The 19,219-nt window shown below is 40.9% G+C and overlaps 1 protein-coding gene across 2 annotated transcripts in view; it reads right to left on the reverse strand.

The window, feature by feature from the left end:
- Nucleotides 1-19,219, reverse strand: part of Tnfsf13b (TNF superfamily member 13b) — a 29,258-nt gene that overhangs the window by 7,674 nt on the left and 2,365 nt on the right. The window contains exon 3 of one of the 2 annotated variants that reach the window (XM_005077357.4): nucleotides 8,894-8,950. The exons of the other annotated variant lie outside the window; for it this stretch is intronic. Within the exon in view, the coding sequence (XP_005077414.4) occupies nucleotides 8,894-8,950 (57 nt within the window). The remainder of the gene's footprint in view (nucleotides 1-8,893; nucleotides 8,951-19,219) is intronic. 2 annotated transcript variants of the gene reach the window in all.

Consider the following 19,219-nt stretch of genomic DNA (forward strand, 5'->3'; position numbering starts at 1 on the left):
TCATCAATGTGGCCAGTGTATAGATGGATAGATAGGTATATAGATATAGATAGATAAATAGACAGACAGACAGATATATAGAAAACAGATGGATAAATGGATGGATTAGATAAATAGATACATGGATAGATGGATGGTGGGTGGGTGTATGGATGGGTGAATGGGTGTGTGTTTGGATAAATATTTGGGTGGATGGATGGGTGGGTGGATGGATGAATGTGTGCATAGATGAATGGATAAATGGGTGGATAGATGGATGGATGCATAGATGGATGCATGGATGGATTGATAGGAGGATGGATTGGTGGGTGAGTAGGTGCATTGATAGATAGGTGGGTGGGTGGATGGGTGGATGGATGGATGGGTGGATGGATGGATGGATGGATGGATGGATAGGTAGATGGATGGATGGGTAGAGGGTGGGTGGATGGATGGATGGATGGATGGGTGGGTGGATGGGTTGGGGGTGGGTGGATGGATAGATGGGTAGGGGGTGGATGGGTGGGTGGACAGACAGAAAGACAGATGGAGAGATGGATGAAAAGCAACTGAACAATAAACAACTGTGTTGCCAATGCCACCACAAACAACAGAAGACTCTGGGTTGGGTGGGGCACCTTACTTTCATAAACAACAAATTATGACTTACAAACTGTCTAATTTTCATTGGGTCAAAGGACACACAAAGATATAAGGAAATCCTGAACCAACCACAAGAGGAAATAAACCTTAACAGAAACTATTGCTGAAAAAGGCCAGGCACAGAACTATTAAATGTTTATGCAACTGAAGGGAACCAGGATGGTGACATATAAGCAAACAGACACTTCCAATAACTTCCCCAAATTCTTCTTAAGAAATGAAATAGAACAGAATAGTCACCAGCTCGAGGTGTGGAACCAGAGTCACGCTGGCACCCCAGTCACAAAGCACAAGTACCTCCATGTCAAACATTAAGTGCAACACTCCTTGGCACGATGCTAAGAACACGGGCAGGACTCTTATTACTGCTGCCCAACACTGCTCTGGAATTCTAGCTCAAGCAGCTAGGAGACAAAGTGGACAGAAGAAAAGGTATCCAACTGGAAGGAGTAAAGTAGAACCGTTTATAGTCACACAAAACAGTGATCTATGGAACAGAGATCAAATCCACCAGAACTAACAAACGAACTTAACTAACTTGCTTCACACAGGGTCAGCTCCCCAAAGTCACATTTAATGTCAACCAAGGAGGAAAAACATGGAATTGAAGAACACAATTCCATCTTTAAGATCATTTGTTATACACTGAGTTTGTGTTGTTTCCCAAACCCATGTGCTAAGTCCTATGTCCCAGTGATGCTGTTGGAAGGGAGGCAGAACCTTGGAGAGTTATATGTTACAAAGGTTTAGTCCTAGGGTCTAATAGAAGTAATGACCCAACTGGGATTAACAGACATCTATAAAACATTTCATCCACATAAAAAAAAATATACCTTCTTCTCACAACCACATGGAACCTTCTCAAAAATCCACCATACTTGGCAACATATCAAACATCAGCAGCTACAAAAAAATTGGAATAACTCCATGCATCTTATCAGACCACCATGCTTTAAAATTAGAATTCAACAACAACACAAAATGCAGAAAACCTACAAAGTCATGGAAATTAAATAATGCTCAACTGCACCATTCCTGGGTCAAAGAAGAAATAAAAAAATAAATTAAAGACTTCCTCGAATTCAATGAGAATGAAGACACAACATACCCAAACCTATGGGACACTTTGAAAGCAGTGTTACGGGGGAAGTTCATAGCACTAAGTGCCCACATGAAGAAACTGGAGAATAGTTATACTAGAATTAACAGCACAGCTGAAAGCTCTAGAACACAAAGAAGCAAACTCCCCCAGGAGGAGTAGATGCCAGGAAATAATCAAATTGAGGGCTGAAATCAATAAAGTAGAAACTAGGAAAACAATACAAAGAATCAATGCAACGAAGAGTTGGTTCTTTGAGAAAACCAACAAGATAGACAAACCTTTGTCCAAACTTACCAAACAGCAGAGAGTGAACATGCAAATTAACAAAATCAGAAATGAAAAGGGGGACATAACAACAGACTCTGAGGAAATCCAGAGAATCATCAGGTCATACTTTGAAAACCTGTACTCCACAAAATTCGAAAATTTAAAGGAAATGGATGACTTCCTGGATAGCTATCACTTGCCAAAACTAAACAAGAACAGATAAGCAATTTAAATAGACCTATAACCCCTATGGAAATAGAAGCAGTCATCAAAAGTCTCCCAACCAAAAAAAGTCCAGGTCCAGATGGCTTCAGTGCAGAATTCGACTAGAAATTCAAAGAACAGCTTGTACCAATTCTTCTCAAAGTATTCCACACAATAGAAGCAGAAGGGTCTTTGCAAAACTCTTTCTATGAGGCTTCAATAACCTTAATACCCAAGCCACACAAAGACACAACTAAGAAAGAGAACTTCAGACCAATATCCCTCATGAACACTGATGCAAAAATACTCAATAAAATACTGGCAAATCGGATCCAAGAACACATCAAAACAATCATTCACCACGATCAAGTAGGTTTCATCCCAGGGATGCAGTAATGGTTCAACATACGAAATCCATCAACGTAATCCACCATATAAACAAGCTGAAAAACAAAAATCACATGATCATCTCACTAGATGCTGAAAAAGCCTTTGACAAAATCCAACACCCCTTCATGATAAAGGTCTTGGAGAGATATGGGATAACAGGGACATACTTAAACATAATAAAAGCTATATACAGTAAACCAACAGCCAACATCAAACTAAATGGACAGAAACTCAATGCAATTCCTCTGAAATCAGGAACAAAACAAGGCTTTCCACTCTCTCCATACCTTTTCAACATGGTACTTGAAGTTCTAGCCATTGCCATACGACAACAAAGGGAGATCAAGGGGATACAAATTGGGAAGGAAGAGGTCAAACTTTCACTGTTTGCAGACGATATGATAATTTACATCAATGACCCAAAGAACTCTACCAGGGAACTCTTACAGCTGATTAACACCTTCAGCAAAGTGGCAGGCTACAAGATCAACTCAAGAAAATCAGTAGCCCTACTATATACAGATGATAAAAGGGCTGAAAGAGAAATCAGAGAAACATCGCCCTTTACAATTGCCACAAACAACATAAAATACCTTGGGGTAACGCTAACCAAACAAGTGAAAGACCTGTATCATAAGAACTTTGAATCTTTAAAGAAAGAAATTAAAGAAGCCCTCAGACAATGGAAAGATCTCCCATGATCTTGGATAGGTAGACTCAATGCAGTAAAAATGGCAATCCTGCCAAAAGCAATCTACAGATTCAATGCAATCCCCATTAAAATCCCAGCACAATTCTTCACAGACCTTGAAAGAACAATAATCAATTTTGTATGGAAAAACAAAAGACCCAGGATAGCCAAAACAACCCTGTTCAACAAGGCAACATCCAGAGGCATCACCATCCCTGACCTCAAGCTCTATTATAGAGCTATAATCCTGAAAACAGCTTGGTATTGGCACAAAAATAGACAGGTAGACCAATGGAATCGAATTGAAAACCCGGATATTAACCCACACACGTATGAACATCTGATCTTTGACAAAGAAGCTAAAAATATATAATGGAATAAAGAAAGCATCTTCAACAAATGGTGCTGGCATAACTGGAGGCTGGCATGTAGAAGAATGCGGATCGATCCATGTTTATCGCCATTTAAGTCCAAATGGATCAAAGACCTCAACATAAATCCAGCCACACTGAACCTCTTAGAAGAGAAAGTGGGAGGTACCCTTGAACTAATTGGTACAGGAGACAGCTTCCTGAACATAACACCACTAGCACAGACAGTGAGATCAACAATTAATAAATGGGACCTCCTGAAACTGAGAAGCTTCTGTAAGGCAAATGACACAGTCAGCAATACAAAAAGACAACCCACAGAATGGGAAAAAATATTCACTAAACCCACATCCGAGAGAGGGTTGATCTCCAAAATTTACAAAGAACTCAAGAAGCAAGTCTCCAAAACACCAAGGGATCCAATTAAGAAGTGGGCTGCAGAACTAAATAGAGAATTTTCAATAGAGGAGTCTAAAATGGCTGAGAGGCACTTGAGAAAGTGCTCAACATCCTTAGCCATCCGGGAAATGCAAATCGAAACAACTCTGAGATACCATCTCACTCCTGTCAGAATGGCTAAAATCAAAAACACCAACGACAATTTATGATGGAGAGGATGTGGTGAAAGGGGAACACTCCTCCATTGCTGGTGGGAGTGCCAACTGGTTCAGCCACTTTGGAAATCCGTATGGAGATGCCTCAGAAAAAATGGGAATAAACCTACCACAAGACCCAGCAACTCCACTCTTAGGCATATATCCAAAAGATGCCCAGTCATACAACAAGGATGTCTGTTCCACTATGTTCATAGCAGCATTATTTGTAATAGCCAGAACTTGGAAGCAACCTAGATGTCCCTCAACCGAAGAGTGGATAGAGAAAATGTGGTACATTAACACAATGGAGTACTATTCAGCAGAAAAAAACAATGGAATCCTGAGATTTGCAGGCAAATGGATGACACTAGAAGAAACCATCCTGAGTGAGGTAACGCAGTCACAGAAAGAGAAACATGGCATGTACTCTCTCATATATGGATTTTAGACATAGATCTGGGGAGTGCCAGCCTACAATCCCATGGCCAGAGAGTCTGGGAAACAGAAACTTCATTCAGTGGCTGATGGAAGAAGAGGCACACTCCCATGACTAAGCACTGAGCTGAACTCAAGAAAACCAGTAACAGAGAGGGAGGACTGATGACCAAAGGGATTAAGACTGGGCTGGTTTAACCCCCAGAAACAGCTGACCTGACAAAGGTTAACTCTTGAATCCCAGGCATCAGCCTGGGAATCCAGCATGGGATTGATCAAGACCCCTTGAATGTGGGTATCAGTGAGGAGGCCTAGGTAATCTATTGAGCCTTGGGAAGTAGATCAGTGTACTCATGGACTTTGGACTCCCATCCAACAATGTGAGATGCACTCTCACCCTGAACTCTTGGGGGAGGGTCTAGGCCCTGCCCTGTATGAAATGACAGACTATGGACACCCCCATGGAGAGCCTCACCCTCCCTGGGCGAATGAGGGGGTAAGGGGGGGGTTGGGGGGAGGGCACGGGAGGAGGGCAGGGAAAGGGAGAGGGACCTGGAACTGACTTGTGAAGCAACTTTGTTTCTAATCTAAATTTAAACTGAAAAATAAATTTAAAAAAAGCAAAAAAAAAAAAACAAAGGTTCAGTCCTCATGAATGGTAATGGTTTAAGTTACTCTTGGCTTTCTTATCCTTTGTCCAAGGTCACAATAAAAGGGAGTGGATCGGGAGAGAGGGGAGGAGGTGGTGATGGGGGGCTGGGAGGCATAGAGCAGGGGAAACCAGTTATGTAATGTACAAGAGAAATTTTTTAAAAGAAAGAAAAAGAAAATCACAGAAAAACACAAATGCATGTTTACCCGATCACCTGGCAACTTGCCTTATACTTTTCCAGCCCCCAGTATTGTAAGAAAAGAATTCATTGTTTAAATAACCCCATCTGTGGTACCTGAACTAATATTGAATTCAAATAAATAAAATTCCTAAGAATAAGTTCATTCAGTGTACTAATATACATATATATATGAAAGGTTATAAAATATTGCTAAACACAGGAGACATAATAAATGAGAAACACATTATGTCATTAACATGGCATATTACTTGATGCTCTCTAGACAGTCAGTACAGCTTCTCTACAAATGCAATGGCTCTTTTTCTCTATGTGGAAAAGACAACCTCAAGTTCATTTATTATTGACAAGGATACTTGAGTCTCTAAAAACAGTCTTTAAAATGACACAGAATATCGAAGAGTTAACTCTTGAAATTTTTGAATTTACCAAAAAGCTACAGGAGGCAAAAATACTATTGTGCTCTGTCATGAATGTAGGCCTGCAAACCAATATAGATGTACAGAAATGAAGCCACGCTTCCAGTCCCAGCTGGGCCTTTACAAGTGTCCAAACTTGTGCAACAAATGGCGTTAGAGTAACTGAATACCTCCATGGTATGGGTGGCATTGTGCCATGGTTCACAACACACACAAACCTGGCAAAAGCAGCCCAGTGACTTAAGTGTAGATACAAATGACTTGAAAGCAACAACAATAAATAAATCATGTTTTCGTTAGCCCCCTTCTATCCATTCATTTCCCACTTCCGTGTTTAAGCCACATCCTTGCGGTTGTCAGGAAAAACCCATTGAGTGTATGTTAGCAGATGACCCTTTGCACCAACCCATAGGTCAATGTCAGCAGATAATTCTCCCCTCTTTGTCACCACCCACCTGATACTTGCACCCATGCATTTGAATAATGCTCTGACTGTGACTTCCTTTTGTTCTGTAGCTATAAAAATGTCATAGAGCTTCCTGCATTGGAACACTTTTCAGGGCAGCCTGAATCTGCTCCTGGTCCATCATCACCCATATTTGGAATATGAATTAATGTGAATTCCTTTTGAGGTGTTTTGGATCAGCAGAACATGAACACCACTGATGGTGAGCATATCGAATGCAAATCATCTCTCTCTTTGGGCTCTCTGGCATGAACAAGACTTCGTGTTTAAGACCCTAGGTGATACACTAAGCAATGAGATAAAAATACGTTATCTGTTTGGGAAAGACTCACTTGCCTCTTGCAAGGGGCAGTGGTTCCTGGCATGCAAAGTTTCTTCAAACACGGATCTGCCTGACTCCTCACTAAGATGCCAGTGCACACCACAGTTAGATAATCTTCTTGTGTGTTTATTCTTGTCCTCAGATGACCAGCCAAGACCGGCCCATGCAGGCAAAAGATCATAGAGTGCTTGCAGTATGCCAGGCCTGCATACCTGTGTCCGTAGCATAAAAGCCCAGGAAATGTAATGTTTTATGTAGATTTGGGTTTTTATTTTCTCCCTGTGACTAATGTATACAGCAAAGCTTTCCCAAGCATTGTTTTAAATGTTGTCTTTAGTTCTGAGGCTGTTCTGGCTTGAGTTCTATTGCTAGGGAATCTGTGGCTGATTTCTGAATTCTGCAAACATGAAACAGAAGGCTATAAACAATCATAGCTTTTCAGATGGTCTGGCATTTGTTTGACATTCATCACCAAGAAATGTATAGATGAAAAATAGCACAGAGACTCACTGCAAAGGCTGACCTGCACCCTCATCTGCCCTCATTTGTTTCTCCATTCCTGGTGATCAAGGGTGGTCTCAAGCTCGCAACTGCGGGCCAAGGGTTCAGAAATAGGCCCCAACAAACTCTCCCCTCTACTTCCCAGCTGTCCTTTCCCATTCTTTACCTATTAACGTATGGCGTTTTCTTCTGTTTTCTTTTCTCCTCATCAGTAGTCAAACATCAGCAAAATTAAACACGCGTATATTTTCTTCAATACAGACACTGCAGTATCCTCAGAGATTCAGTCATTGTGCTTTCTTAGTCAGTGTATGTAAAATGGATAAACAGGCAGATGAGTGGACAGTGAGGTACATATCATGGGATTTTCTTCAAGTGTGAGATGAATCAAATTACTACATTCACAGGAAAGTGGATGGAACTGAAGGTCATTGTCTGAAGTAAAAAGAAGAGCCAGAAAGACAAACCACGGCATGATTCTGGTGTGTGTGTGCGTGCGTGCGTGCGTGTGTGTTGTACGTGCAGCCATGTGTGCATGTGTGTTCATGCATGTCAAATGCAGGGGACTATGAACAAGGAGGAGGTCTATAGGAAGGGAGAGGAAACCAAGTAGGGACAGGTGTCAAGAACGCTGAAGGGAGGAGGCAGGTCAAGCAGGACAGGGAGAGCAGGGAAGGCAGTGTGAGTGTGACAGCAGAGTATCATGACAGGTGTATGAGAGTCACTGTGAAACCCATCTCTCCATTCCCTGATGAAAGTTTAACTGAAGACCCAGCATGCAGACCAGATGGTCCCTTCCTTTCTTGAACATTCTGCTCACCGATTATTTGACATTCTCAAGAGCTGCAAGATATCAATGTCCCCCCAGAATTTCACTTTTTGGGGGGCTGCTGCTGCATGCAAGAGTGGCCTGGTCACATGACTGTGAGAAACCAGACTAGACTAGGGAGGGAAAAGGTTTTGCTGGAGCAGGGAGTAGGGTTCAGTGACGCCATACAGAGCCCCGTGAGTCCCCAGATACTGGAAGGAGCAGCAAGCTGCTTCCAAAAGGTTTATCAACAGAGCCCTGGTGTCACAGACCTTCCTCTGGCTCAAACTTGTGGGTGGTGACATTTGGGAAATGGGGTGAAAAGTGGATTCTTGTGTCTGACCACTATTAGAGAAAATACTGTTTTTCTTTCTAAAATTAAAACTAGCAAAACTTCAAGGAAGCAAATATCAGATTGAAAGCATTCCAACTCTTAGGAGTAAATAATTCATCATCGAGTACTCACTGGACATTAAAAATGTGGGTAAAATTTCAGCTTGGTTTCCATCTCTTTCAGAGACCTCCAGCCAAGGATCACAGGCTGACTCATGAAGATGGTCATCTGTCACTGCAGAAGCCAACACTTCCCCGAACAATTAAAGCAAAGCTAAATTTGCTCTACTTATCTAGAGGTCAGTATTAGTGTCTCTGAGGCACACAAGTCTGTGTGCTCATTTGTCAGTCATTTTGAAAACGCTCACGTTATAGGAACCCTGGAGGGTGTCTGATGGGAACCACAGTTGAAACACTGCAATAAACTTGGAACTTACAAGCATAAGCCACACTGGATTGAACCCTAAGCAGACACAGAGCAGAACCGGTCATTACCTTTTCGTATAGTCGGCGTGTCACTGTCTGCAATCAGTTGCAGACAGTCTTGAATGACTGCAAAGCAAAAACACAACGTTTTAGTTATTGGAAGAAACAACGAGGCCAGGAGGGAGACGGGGGACACTCAGTCTGCTTCCCCAGAAGCACTGATAGTTTCTCCATGCTCTCACCATGGCACCCTTAAAGCAGTTTTGTGAAACCTGCCCGCTTGCTGGAATCTAAAGACCCCGAGTTCTTGACACCCAAGGAGAAGCTTCCATGTTTTGAGGATATAGTGAGAAGCCATCTGAGTTCTTTTGAAATATTTCTAAGAAGTATTATTTAGGTTTTTATTATATTTTTATTATTTAAAACAATTTCTAAATTTAAATACACTTTGATCATATTCTTCCCCTCCCCCAACTCCCTCCAGATCTTCTCCCTTTCCCTACCCACCAAACTTTAATTTCTTTCTCAAAAAATTAAAAACAAAAAATGAACCACACACAAACCCAACACAACAACAAAACTCCTCAAAACCAAGAAAACAAAATAAAAAACACCCAAACAGAAAACAACAAAAACAAATAAACAATAACTACAGCAAACTTTAACCAAATAAAAGAACACATAAAAAAACTGTGCAGTTGCAGGGCAGTGGTAGTACACACATTTAATCCCAGAACTTGGGAGGCAGAGGCAGGAGGATCTCTGTGAGTTTGAGGCCAGCCTGGTCTACAGAGTGAGTTCCAGAACAGCCAGGACTGCTACACAGAGAAATTCTGTCTTGAAAACAACAACAACAGCAACAACAGATAGATAGACAGACAGACAGACAGACAGACAGACAGACAGACAGACAGACAGACAGATAGAAACACCACTACCAACAACAAAAACCTGTGGAGACCATTGTATGTTGGCCAACTACTCCTGAACTTGAGGCCTGCCTGGGATGGTTGATATACCCTGTGTCACTGAATGAGAAAACTTGTCTTCCCTCTCCCAGCAGGTATAAATGGCAGTTCTTATCCTTTGCCTTAGTGGCTAGCTTTTCATTTATTCATTCGTTCATTCACTCATTCATTCATTTTTAAAAATATAATGAAACAAAATATAATATGATAAAAAACACTATCTAATCGAAGTTGGACAGGACAAACCAACAGAAGGAAAAAAAAAAAACAAGAGAAGGCACAGGAATCATTGACTCACTTGCTCACCCCCTCAGCTTCTTCAGGGCCTCGGGATGCCAGGGATGGGGCCAGACTTTAAATTCTGTCTACTCACCCTACAGCCAAAGTTGAGGGGTTTTTTTGGCAGAATATTTTGAATGGAAGAGAAAAATTAAAAAGCACCTTAAAAAGTACAATGTTAAGAGTTTTGTTGTGAAGCTGCACACGACAGTGAGACCTCCCGGAATCATCAGGTCCAACCACACAAGTCCAGTGAGCAAAGAACAACTGTTAATGGAAATGACCCCAAACGAGCGTGGGGTCTTTCTGTCGACGAGAAAGAGCACCGAGAAGCAGGGAATCCCTGTGCAAGTGCAAATCCTAGATCTAAGCATAAAATAAAAAGTACCAGGAGGCAAAGACCGGGTGATCTCTGTGCATTCCAGGCCAGCCAAGGCTGCATAGTGAGAAACCCTCCCCCCCAAGAAAAATAACAATAAAGGTTTTTAATTATATATGTTCGTTGTACAAAGTGATGCGTTCCATGGAGTAATTTTTCTTTAAGATATTATGTACTCTGACAATATTCACTCGTCATTCACCCTCTCCTGTCCCCTCCTGTGAACCCATCTCCTCTTCCCAGTCAGTTCCTCTTCTATGTATGTAAATACGCTTGTGTGTGTATGCGTGTGTGCATGTGTGCCTGCACACACGCACATGTGTGTGCTTAGATTCTAGGTTCCACATATAAGAGAAAATATGACATTCATCTTTCGGGGGTCTGGCTTATTTTTCTCAGCATGATGATCTCTACTTCTGTCAATTTTCCTGCATACGGCATGATTTTGCTCTTTATAGCTGAGTCAATGTCCACTGTATATGTCTGATTTTAAGAAAGGGATAGTTTAGAGTTTCACCATATATGAGGTCTTTAGTCTGACTGAGACAGCACTTGATGCCCATCTTCTTGATAAACACACTGGTCATGGTATGGAATGCTTGCTACCTCTCGGTGTTGAAAATGTACCCACATTTGAAACTTGAAATAGCAAAGTAACAATGGAGTAATCTTGAGCTATCAAACACAAATTGTTAAAGGGCAGTCATATAAGAATACATAAAGAAATCCTTCTCTGGCAATTGAAGATGAAAATATAACATTAAAAACTATGATTTCTTTATAACCACTTTGGTTTTTCAAGACTGGGTTTCTGTGTACCTTGGCTGTTCTGGAACCCACTCTGTAGACCAGGCTGGTCTTGAACTCACAGAGATCTTCCTACCTCTGCCTCCCCAGGGTAGATTAAAGGCCAGCACCACCTGGCTCTAACTTCTTCTTACATTTCTTGGACCACTCTGAATGCAGCAGAGATAGCAAAGCTGCTGGAAGACACTGAGCCTTAGAAAGTAGCATCCGCTGGACGGTGTCTCAACACTCATGTGGCGGAGACAAGTAAATCTATGTGAGTTTGAGGCCAGACTGGTCTACAGAGTAAGTTCCAGGACAGTTAGGGCTGTTACACAGAGAAACCCTGTCTCAAAAAAAGAAAAAATAAGAAAAAGGAAAGGAAGGAGAGGGGAGAAGGGGAGGGAGAAGAAAGGAAGGAAGGAAGGAAGGAAGGAAGGAAGGAAGGAAGGAAGGAAGGAAGGAAGGAAGGAAGCATTCCCAAACTTGAATTATTGCAGAGAACTGTTGGTTCTGGTCTGTTTCCTATCCTTGAGATGAAAGTAATCAGGCGTGTGCCGGGGGAAAGATGGACTAATCAGGTTCACTCCAGGGCACAGCTCTCCACTGAAAACATGGAGAAGCAGGACGGCAGGCTGCATAGATGGCAGGCTGAAGAGCTGTGAATAAGAGTCGCTTGCAAGAAAGGAGGGACAGTGTCTACAGCCATTGAGCCCAAACTACAGAGAATCCAGGTAAGTTATATAGAACTTTTGTTCTTAGTTTCCCCAGAAGGTGTTCCTAGGTTGTTGTTGTTAGGTAGATGCCTCACCTGGTTATGTGGGAAGCACTGGAAAAGGGAGGGTGGTAAAGACAAACCCAAATTTCTGAATTTCTAATCTTTCCATTGTTGTGGTGTGTGTGTGTGTGCACTATGTGCATGACAATTGATTGAAGCAATGTTGATGAAATCTTAGCATTTATACCCTGTATAGAGCAACCAGAGAGTAACACTGTCAGTAGTGTGAGCACTGTTGATCTTAGCAGAATCCAGTCCGACAGACAACTCAGGACACACTAAAAAGTCATTGGTAGAACATGCCCTACTAACTAAAGCTATTAAGGCTACATGCATGACCTTCCTACTGCAATTCCTCTTCCCTGACTCTTTCTTTAAGTAGGATACTGCCACAGCCCCAATGTTTGTGTCCTACAAGCATATATGTTGAAACCTACCACCAAACTGGTAGGAAGATATCATAATTTAATTCTAGCTGAACTAAAGAAAGCTCAGCTATGCCCTACACATTGGGAAAAACAATTTTATCATATAGCATGAGAAACCTAACACTTTTAGAAGAAAATGTCTCTTGAATAAAAAAATTTATTTCAAAAACTGTTCCTCAGAGAATAAACAGGCAGTTCAGAAACAGCAACTCAACTATTCACCCAAATTAATTGATTCATCAGTGGTGCTTAGTCTAGAGAAAGCCTTTGGCCTCTGGAAAACATTTTTTCTTGTATGAAATTTGAAATCTATTGTTAATTTTTTTCTAATTTGTTTAAGAACCATTCAATATGCCTCTTGTTTTATAATGCCTATAGTTGTACAGTGAAAGATTTGCTGCACAGTGAACCAAACTCAGACAACTGGAGTGTTTCCCAACAGTGTTGATATCTAGCCACACCATTATAGTCTTATGAAAACAGATACCGATAGCAACTGGTGAAATTCATTGATCGTGTTTAGTATCTCATGGGTTTAAAGAATATCTTTCCCTATTATACAACTTTGAAATTACATGAGATGTTTGGCATAGTTTCCTTCTCAGCTAAAGCTAACACTACTACTCATTAAAGCATTTCTGAGCCACAAGAAGATATTTCTCACGGTATACTTCCAGAAATCATGCCATAATGATATATAAGACAATGGTAACTGAGCCGAGAATGATCACATTTTACATCTCAAGTATATTTACTCCTAATATGTCTAAAAGAAAAAGATCACAGTTAGTGAAGAAAATAGTTTATAAAACGAAATGCCCAAAGGATCAACATAGCTGCCATCACTTAGTATTGGTGTAAGAAAAGTCAACACTCTTCAAGTCAGGACTCTTAAATATTACTTATATGGAAAGCTTGTCTCCATGTTTAAAATCTATCATCTGCAGTATAACATTCATACACTTTTTAATCTCGAGAATTTGAAACACGTGATTTGAAACATGAAGGAAGCCACTTAACGTGTTCTGTTTCTTCCTGTCTTAGAATCACACCTCTTCGAGCTGAATCTGGTTGACTGTGTATTACCTCAACAAAGCTAAGTCTAATATAAATGAAGTAATGTAATTTTGGATGGTTATGACTGGGTCACATGAAAAATTCACAAGCAGAGCTTTTCTTCTATAACACAAACTTCCCACATGTGTCCTGAGAATTTTTTTTACAATCACATGAAACACAGAGGAAAGCCAGACTTGTAAAAAACACTGCAACAGAGGAGCAGCCACTTAGCTCAGTGTTTACAAGATCGAGAGGGTGTGTTTCCATGCCTATAAACATGAACATCTCTGAAAAGTTTTCTGCTTCCTATTTCTTTCTAGTTTCCATAACCTGGGACATAGAGTACATTTTTCCAACTCTATGCAATCTTCAAGCCTAGTGAACTATTCTTGTCCATGGTCGGGACAATTACAGAAGCTGTCTGTTCCTACTGGTGAAGCGAAAGTCTATATTTGAAAATAATTACTGATTCCTCAAATAACTAACTAGTCCTGTTATTTTTGTTATTGCCAAGGAGACAGACATCACATGGTAGAGTCACAGCACACTGTCCATTGTGGAGAACTTCTGTAACTGAAAAAGCTGAATGTACAACCAATAGATAATGAAGTCAGACAATCGTTCTATCACTTACCTAATACATATTTTACAGTGTTATCAAAGCCAAATTATATTGAAATTTACAGATGCTCTGTGGCCAAGGAACTACTTTATTTGATTGATAATTCATTATTTGGAGCTGGAGAAACAGCTCAGAGGTTAAGAGTATTAACTGCTCTTCCAGAGGTCCTGAGTTCAATTCCCAGCAACCACATGATGGCTCACAACCATCTGTAATAAGAGCTGATGACTCATTATTTTAAACTTTGTGTTAACTTTGTTCAGTTCCTCCGAGTCTGGGCTTCCCTTGACTCATCTAAAATGTGTTTTCTCTCCTAGAGTCACAAAGAAATCTAGTGCAGAATGCTACACCGAAGTCTACACATTCATGTTTATTTTGCTGCTGTTCATAACAGCTAAGCTGTGGAATTCAGCCTACATGTCCATCAAAAAAACGAACACTAAAAAAATATGTATATGTATATACAATGAACTCTTAGTCAGACATAAAACAAATTATGTCATTTTTTAGGAAAATGGACGGACTGCAGATAATTAAATTAAGTGAAATAAAAATAAAATCAGGAAGATAAATATGCATGTTTGCTCACATATTTGTAATCTACATTTATGTATATGTATACATATGTATATGGCATGATATATACAACATACATATATGACACTATGACACAGTCACACAAACACATGTAACACAGAAGTAAATGGGGGATGATTATTTGGAAAGATGAAAGAGCCACATAGTGTTGTCTGACAAAACTTTTCCTAGGGAGTTGAGACACACATGTCTACTTACTCCAGATAAAGAACTCGAGACAGACCAAAGTACGGATTCCATCAAAGCCAAACTTGATGAACCATGAGGTTTTTATTGGGGTTACTCAGAAGAGCAGAGATGACTCAAAGACTGCTGCATCACCAAAGACCACTCTGGCCTTGGTCATGGCTCACAAAGCTGGGAACCTGGAACAGACTGCATGGCCTGCAGACACATGTTGGCCAGTATGCTTTCCAAGTGACTCAGTTGGTCCAAACCTCTTCCAAGCAGCTGGTCTCACCTCGGAGTCTCCTTTGCTGCTTTTCTCCCTTCTGTCTGAGGAGCACTCAGAACTTTTATTGCTTTCTCTGAGCTGGGAGGGGCTGCTGAATCTGACCTGTCTTGGGGACTTCCTGAAGTTACTTTGAATGTTTACCTTCCTGGTTTAAGTGGCTTCTGCAGGATGGAATGTTCCAATCTCAGAGGAAACTGTTACACAACACATAGAAAGGATGGTAAAGGGACAGTGTGTGTGGCGGGGGCAGGGGGCTGTCATGTATAGGGTCAAAGATTGTGGTATACTGTATGAAACTATTATAATGAAGCCCGTCACTTTATCTAGTTAATGTACATCGGTTCTTCATTTAAAATAAAAACCATGATGTTGCCTAATGAGCAGAAAGTTTCTTGCAGGGACATCATTCAGAGTTTCACGGGGAACAGCCTCTGCCAGGTGGGTTCCCTCTCTCCTCTTTTACTTTAGAGTGACCATACAATGGCATACAATTGGTGACCCACCCATTTGGACAGGGATCTAGCTCTTTGGAAACAGTATGTCCTTTCAAGGACAACACTGCTGGGATGAACTTGTACCTTCCCAAGGGAGCTTACCTATAAAAATAACAACTACATAGAGAGAGGAACATCACCAGCTGATGTGGGGTCACCATCAGTGCCATGACAGGTGCCCTGACAAAGAGCAAGGCAGGGGGAGAAAGGGCTTACTTAGCTTACAGTTAGTTCCCGCTAGATGCCATCATTTGGAGGAAATCCAGGTGGGGATTCAAGCAGCTACTACACCAAACCCACAGTCAAGAGTGGAGAGGGAACACAGGTTTTCGCTTGCTCAACTGGGCTGCTAGCTTTATTCTCCCCCAGCTCAGAGCCTCCCTCTGGGGGCACTATGCTACTCCAAATGGTCTGGGTTTACCACATAAATTAACAGCCAGGACACTCTCCCATAGATATGCCCACAGGCCAACCTGCCTTAGACAATTCCTCAAAAGTCTCTCCCCTCAGGTGTTGACTGTCACAGCTAACCTACATATCAGCCATCTAGAACTGTTAATAAGAACAACATCTTGTTTGAAATTATTAAATCGTTTTGAAAGTAGTTATTCATGGCTGAAAAGTACACAAAGGCTAAAAGCCTGAAGAGATATTGGTTGTTCAAGTAGAGGTAGGCAGTCCCTCTCCCAGCATCCTGCATGGATCTGATACTCAGAAAGTTGTCTCATGTACTTTTTCAACGCACCAACTGGTATTATAATAGCAAATTACATGTGTGATTCATTCATTTTCTCTGTATATTTCACCACAATGAATAACTCTGGAGAACAGACTCAGCGTTGAATTTGGCTGCACTGACTGCCTTGGCTTCCTGGCTCTTATTTCCCAAAACTTCAAGCTCACCCACAACAGGGTTCAGAGATTTGATTATCAGATCAGCATTTTCATTTTTAAAGACACTTTTGGAAATTGAACAGATTCCAGCTCTTGCAACACACACACCCAAAGGGTTGGGGGAGGGGGAAGGGAGACTGACCATTGAAGCAGAAGAGGGGAGAGGGGAAAAAACAGTTGAGAGAAGACTGGGTCAAAGATCACCTAGCAGCAGCCAGCTGTTCTAGGAAGGAGCCTGCCCTGGTCCAGTAGGAGACTCAAGTCCACCTAAGTGGTGGAGTTCTGCACTGCATTCCTTCACAGATATGGTGCAGCCTGCAGGTCATAGCAATGCCAGCATGCTCAGCCAACACTGGACATTTCCAACTTAACAGATACCACAACTTCCCTTCACTTGGACTGGATTTTGGAGAACAAGGAAGGGCACTCAAAATAGTATTGGCATCTTTATTTTTAATATAAGACCTTTATCCAAGAAAATCCTTGTGTTACAATATTAGGTATCAAGTCTGTGCGCGTTATCCTCAGATTTCTAAATTTTAAGACTGTTAAATGCAGTACAGCATCCCGGATGAACCCCAAACTCCCAAGTCCCATCTGGTGTTGAGCTCCTAGATGAGTACTAGCTTGGGTTTCTTCTTGTGGCCTGGTGCCACATAATTAAAGGAAAATGTACTCATAGAGGTCTTCCACCAGGCTCTGAACTATCTTTGCAAACCTGTCTAATTCAAAAGCAATTCTAACATGAGAAGACTGTATAAAACTGGATAAAAAACAAAGGAAATTGGCCCACGTTGTCCAATAATTGTTTGGAGATACGGTTATGAGTCTTGAACCATCATGATCATGTCACTCATATGATCTTTGGACCCTGGTGGCTCTGGCACCCTGGCTTTTGATTCTGAACTGTTCTTGTTTCCACTACTATTTTATTCTACTGTTAACACAGGTTAGATAAATGTTATCCACGAAATGATCAACACAGTGACGTCTTAAAGAATTTTGTCTTTCTAGTATCTAAAACAGGTATCTCCACAGTGGGCATTGAACCTGGGATAGTGTGCATGCAAGGTGAAAACCACACCACTGAACCACACCTCAGACTCAGTCTTTCCTTGATTTAAGGCCTTGTTCACTAAGCTGCTTCCTACTGGGACTGAACTCACTCTGTAGCCAGAGCAAGCCTGGGATTTGTAACCCTCCTCCTTTGGCTCCAGAGTAGCTGGGATGACAGCCCGTGCCCCAGGCCCTGTTCAAGAAGTGTTTTGTTTGGCAGCAAGCTATTTGAAAGAATTCATCATCTTTAGGCTCTAAAGATGCTTTTATATGGATTGTGGAATGAATAAAATCATAGCTGGTGAGGGCTCAAAGCACAGGCCAATGTGATGCCATGTGTAAGGAAACCGGATTATGTACCATTTTCAAATCATATTGCTTTAGTTTTTTTTTAATTAAGAATCTTTCCAAACACATTTAAAGAATTAAAAGTGAATTGTTAACTATGATAAACTATTTGGCAATTTTTTAATCCTGGATTTCCCCACATTTCTGTTTATTATACTGTAATAAAAATGACCTTATAAAATACATTAAGGTTAATAAACCGTAACTTGAGATTCAAAATAAATGAAAAAACAAAATTCACGCCAAAATACTAAGTTTTAAGATTAAGTATAAGTAATATTTGTCCCTGGAGGACTCAGAGGATTGGCGGGTGGACTGAAGGTCAGGGCTGCCCTTCTCTCCTCCTCTGTTGAGAGGAGGCTGCAGATACCAGTAGCTCAGAAACACACAGCAGTTCACGTATAAGAGCCTTGTTGAACACTTTGAAAGCGAAAGGAACACCCGAATGTGTCACAAAAAGTTACAAAAGTGCATATAATTTTCTCAATTAAAAAAAAGAGAGAAAGTATTTTTAATAAACACCGACTCGAAATCCTTGTGTTTCAGGTAACTATCATGTGTCCATAGGCAATCATTCTGGTAACTGACAACAAAACAAAATTTCCCTATTCAAAGGATACTACATAAAACAACAGTCAATACTTTAACTGACAGTGAACACACATATTTCCTGCCCTGGAGACTCATATCTGCAACCTTCCTTCCTGGGTTTATGAATGCAAGAAAAATATTTGTAAACAAAATATGGCACATATACATATATATAATATGTTGACAATATATTGTTCTCTGAATTGCACAAATTATTAATTAGTTGCCCTGACCCATTTGCAGCAGTCTGGAATATTTGGATGCATTAAATCACAAATTATAAAATATACAAATGGCAGGATTTTTTAAAATATATCTTTACAGAACCCCAATCTCTCTCTCTCTCTCTCTCTCTCTCTCTCTCTCTCTCTCTCTCTCTCTCTCTTTAGCCTGGAACTCTCTCTATATAGATCAGGCTAGTCTTGAATTCACAAAGATCTGCCTGCTTCTAGCTCCCAAGTGCTGGGATTAAAAACATACATCGTAATTCTCTGCTATTCTTTTACTCTTATAGCTCTTGAAATGAGTCTCTGCCCTCTTTAGAATGATGAAGCTGTGGTTTGTTTTCAAAACAAGTCTTCAGAAGCCAGGGAGGGTACCAGAGAGGGCTTGAATCACTGTAGCATCCTGACCCAACTATGCATTGATGTCCATTAAAATGT

Source organism: Mesocricetus auratus, unplaced genomic scaffold, assembly GCF_017639785.1.
Source record: "Mesocricetus auratus isolate SY011 unplaced genomic scaffold, BCM_Maur_2.0 Super-Scaffold_100031, whole genome shotgun sequence".
NCBI classification, from domain to species: Eukaryota; Metazoa; Chordata; class Mammalia; order Rodentia; family Cricetidae; genus Mesocricetus; species Mesocricetus auratus.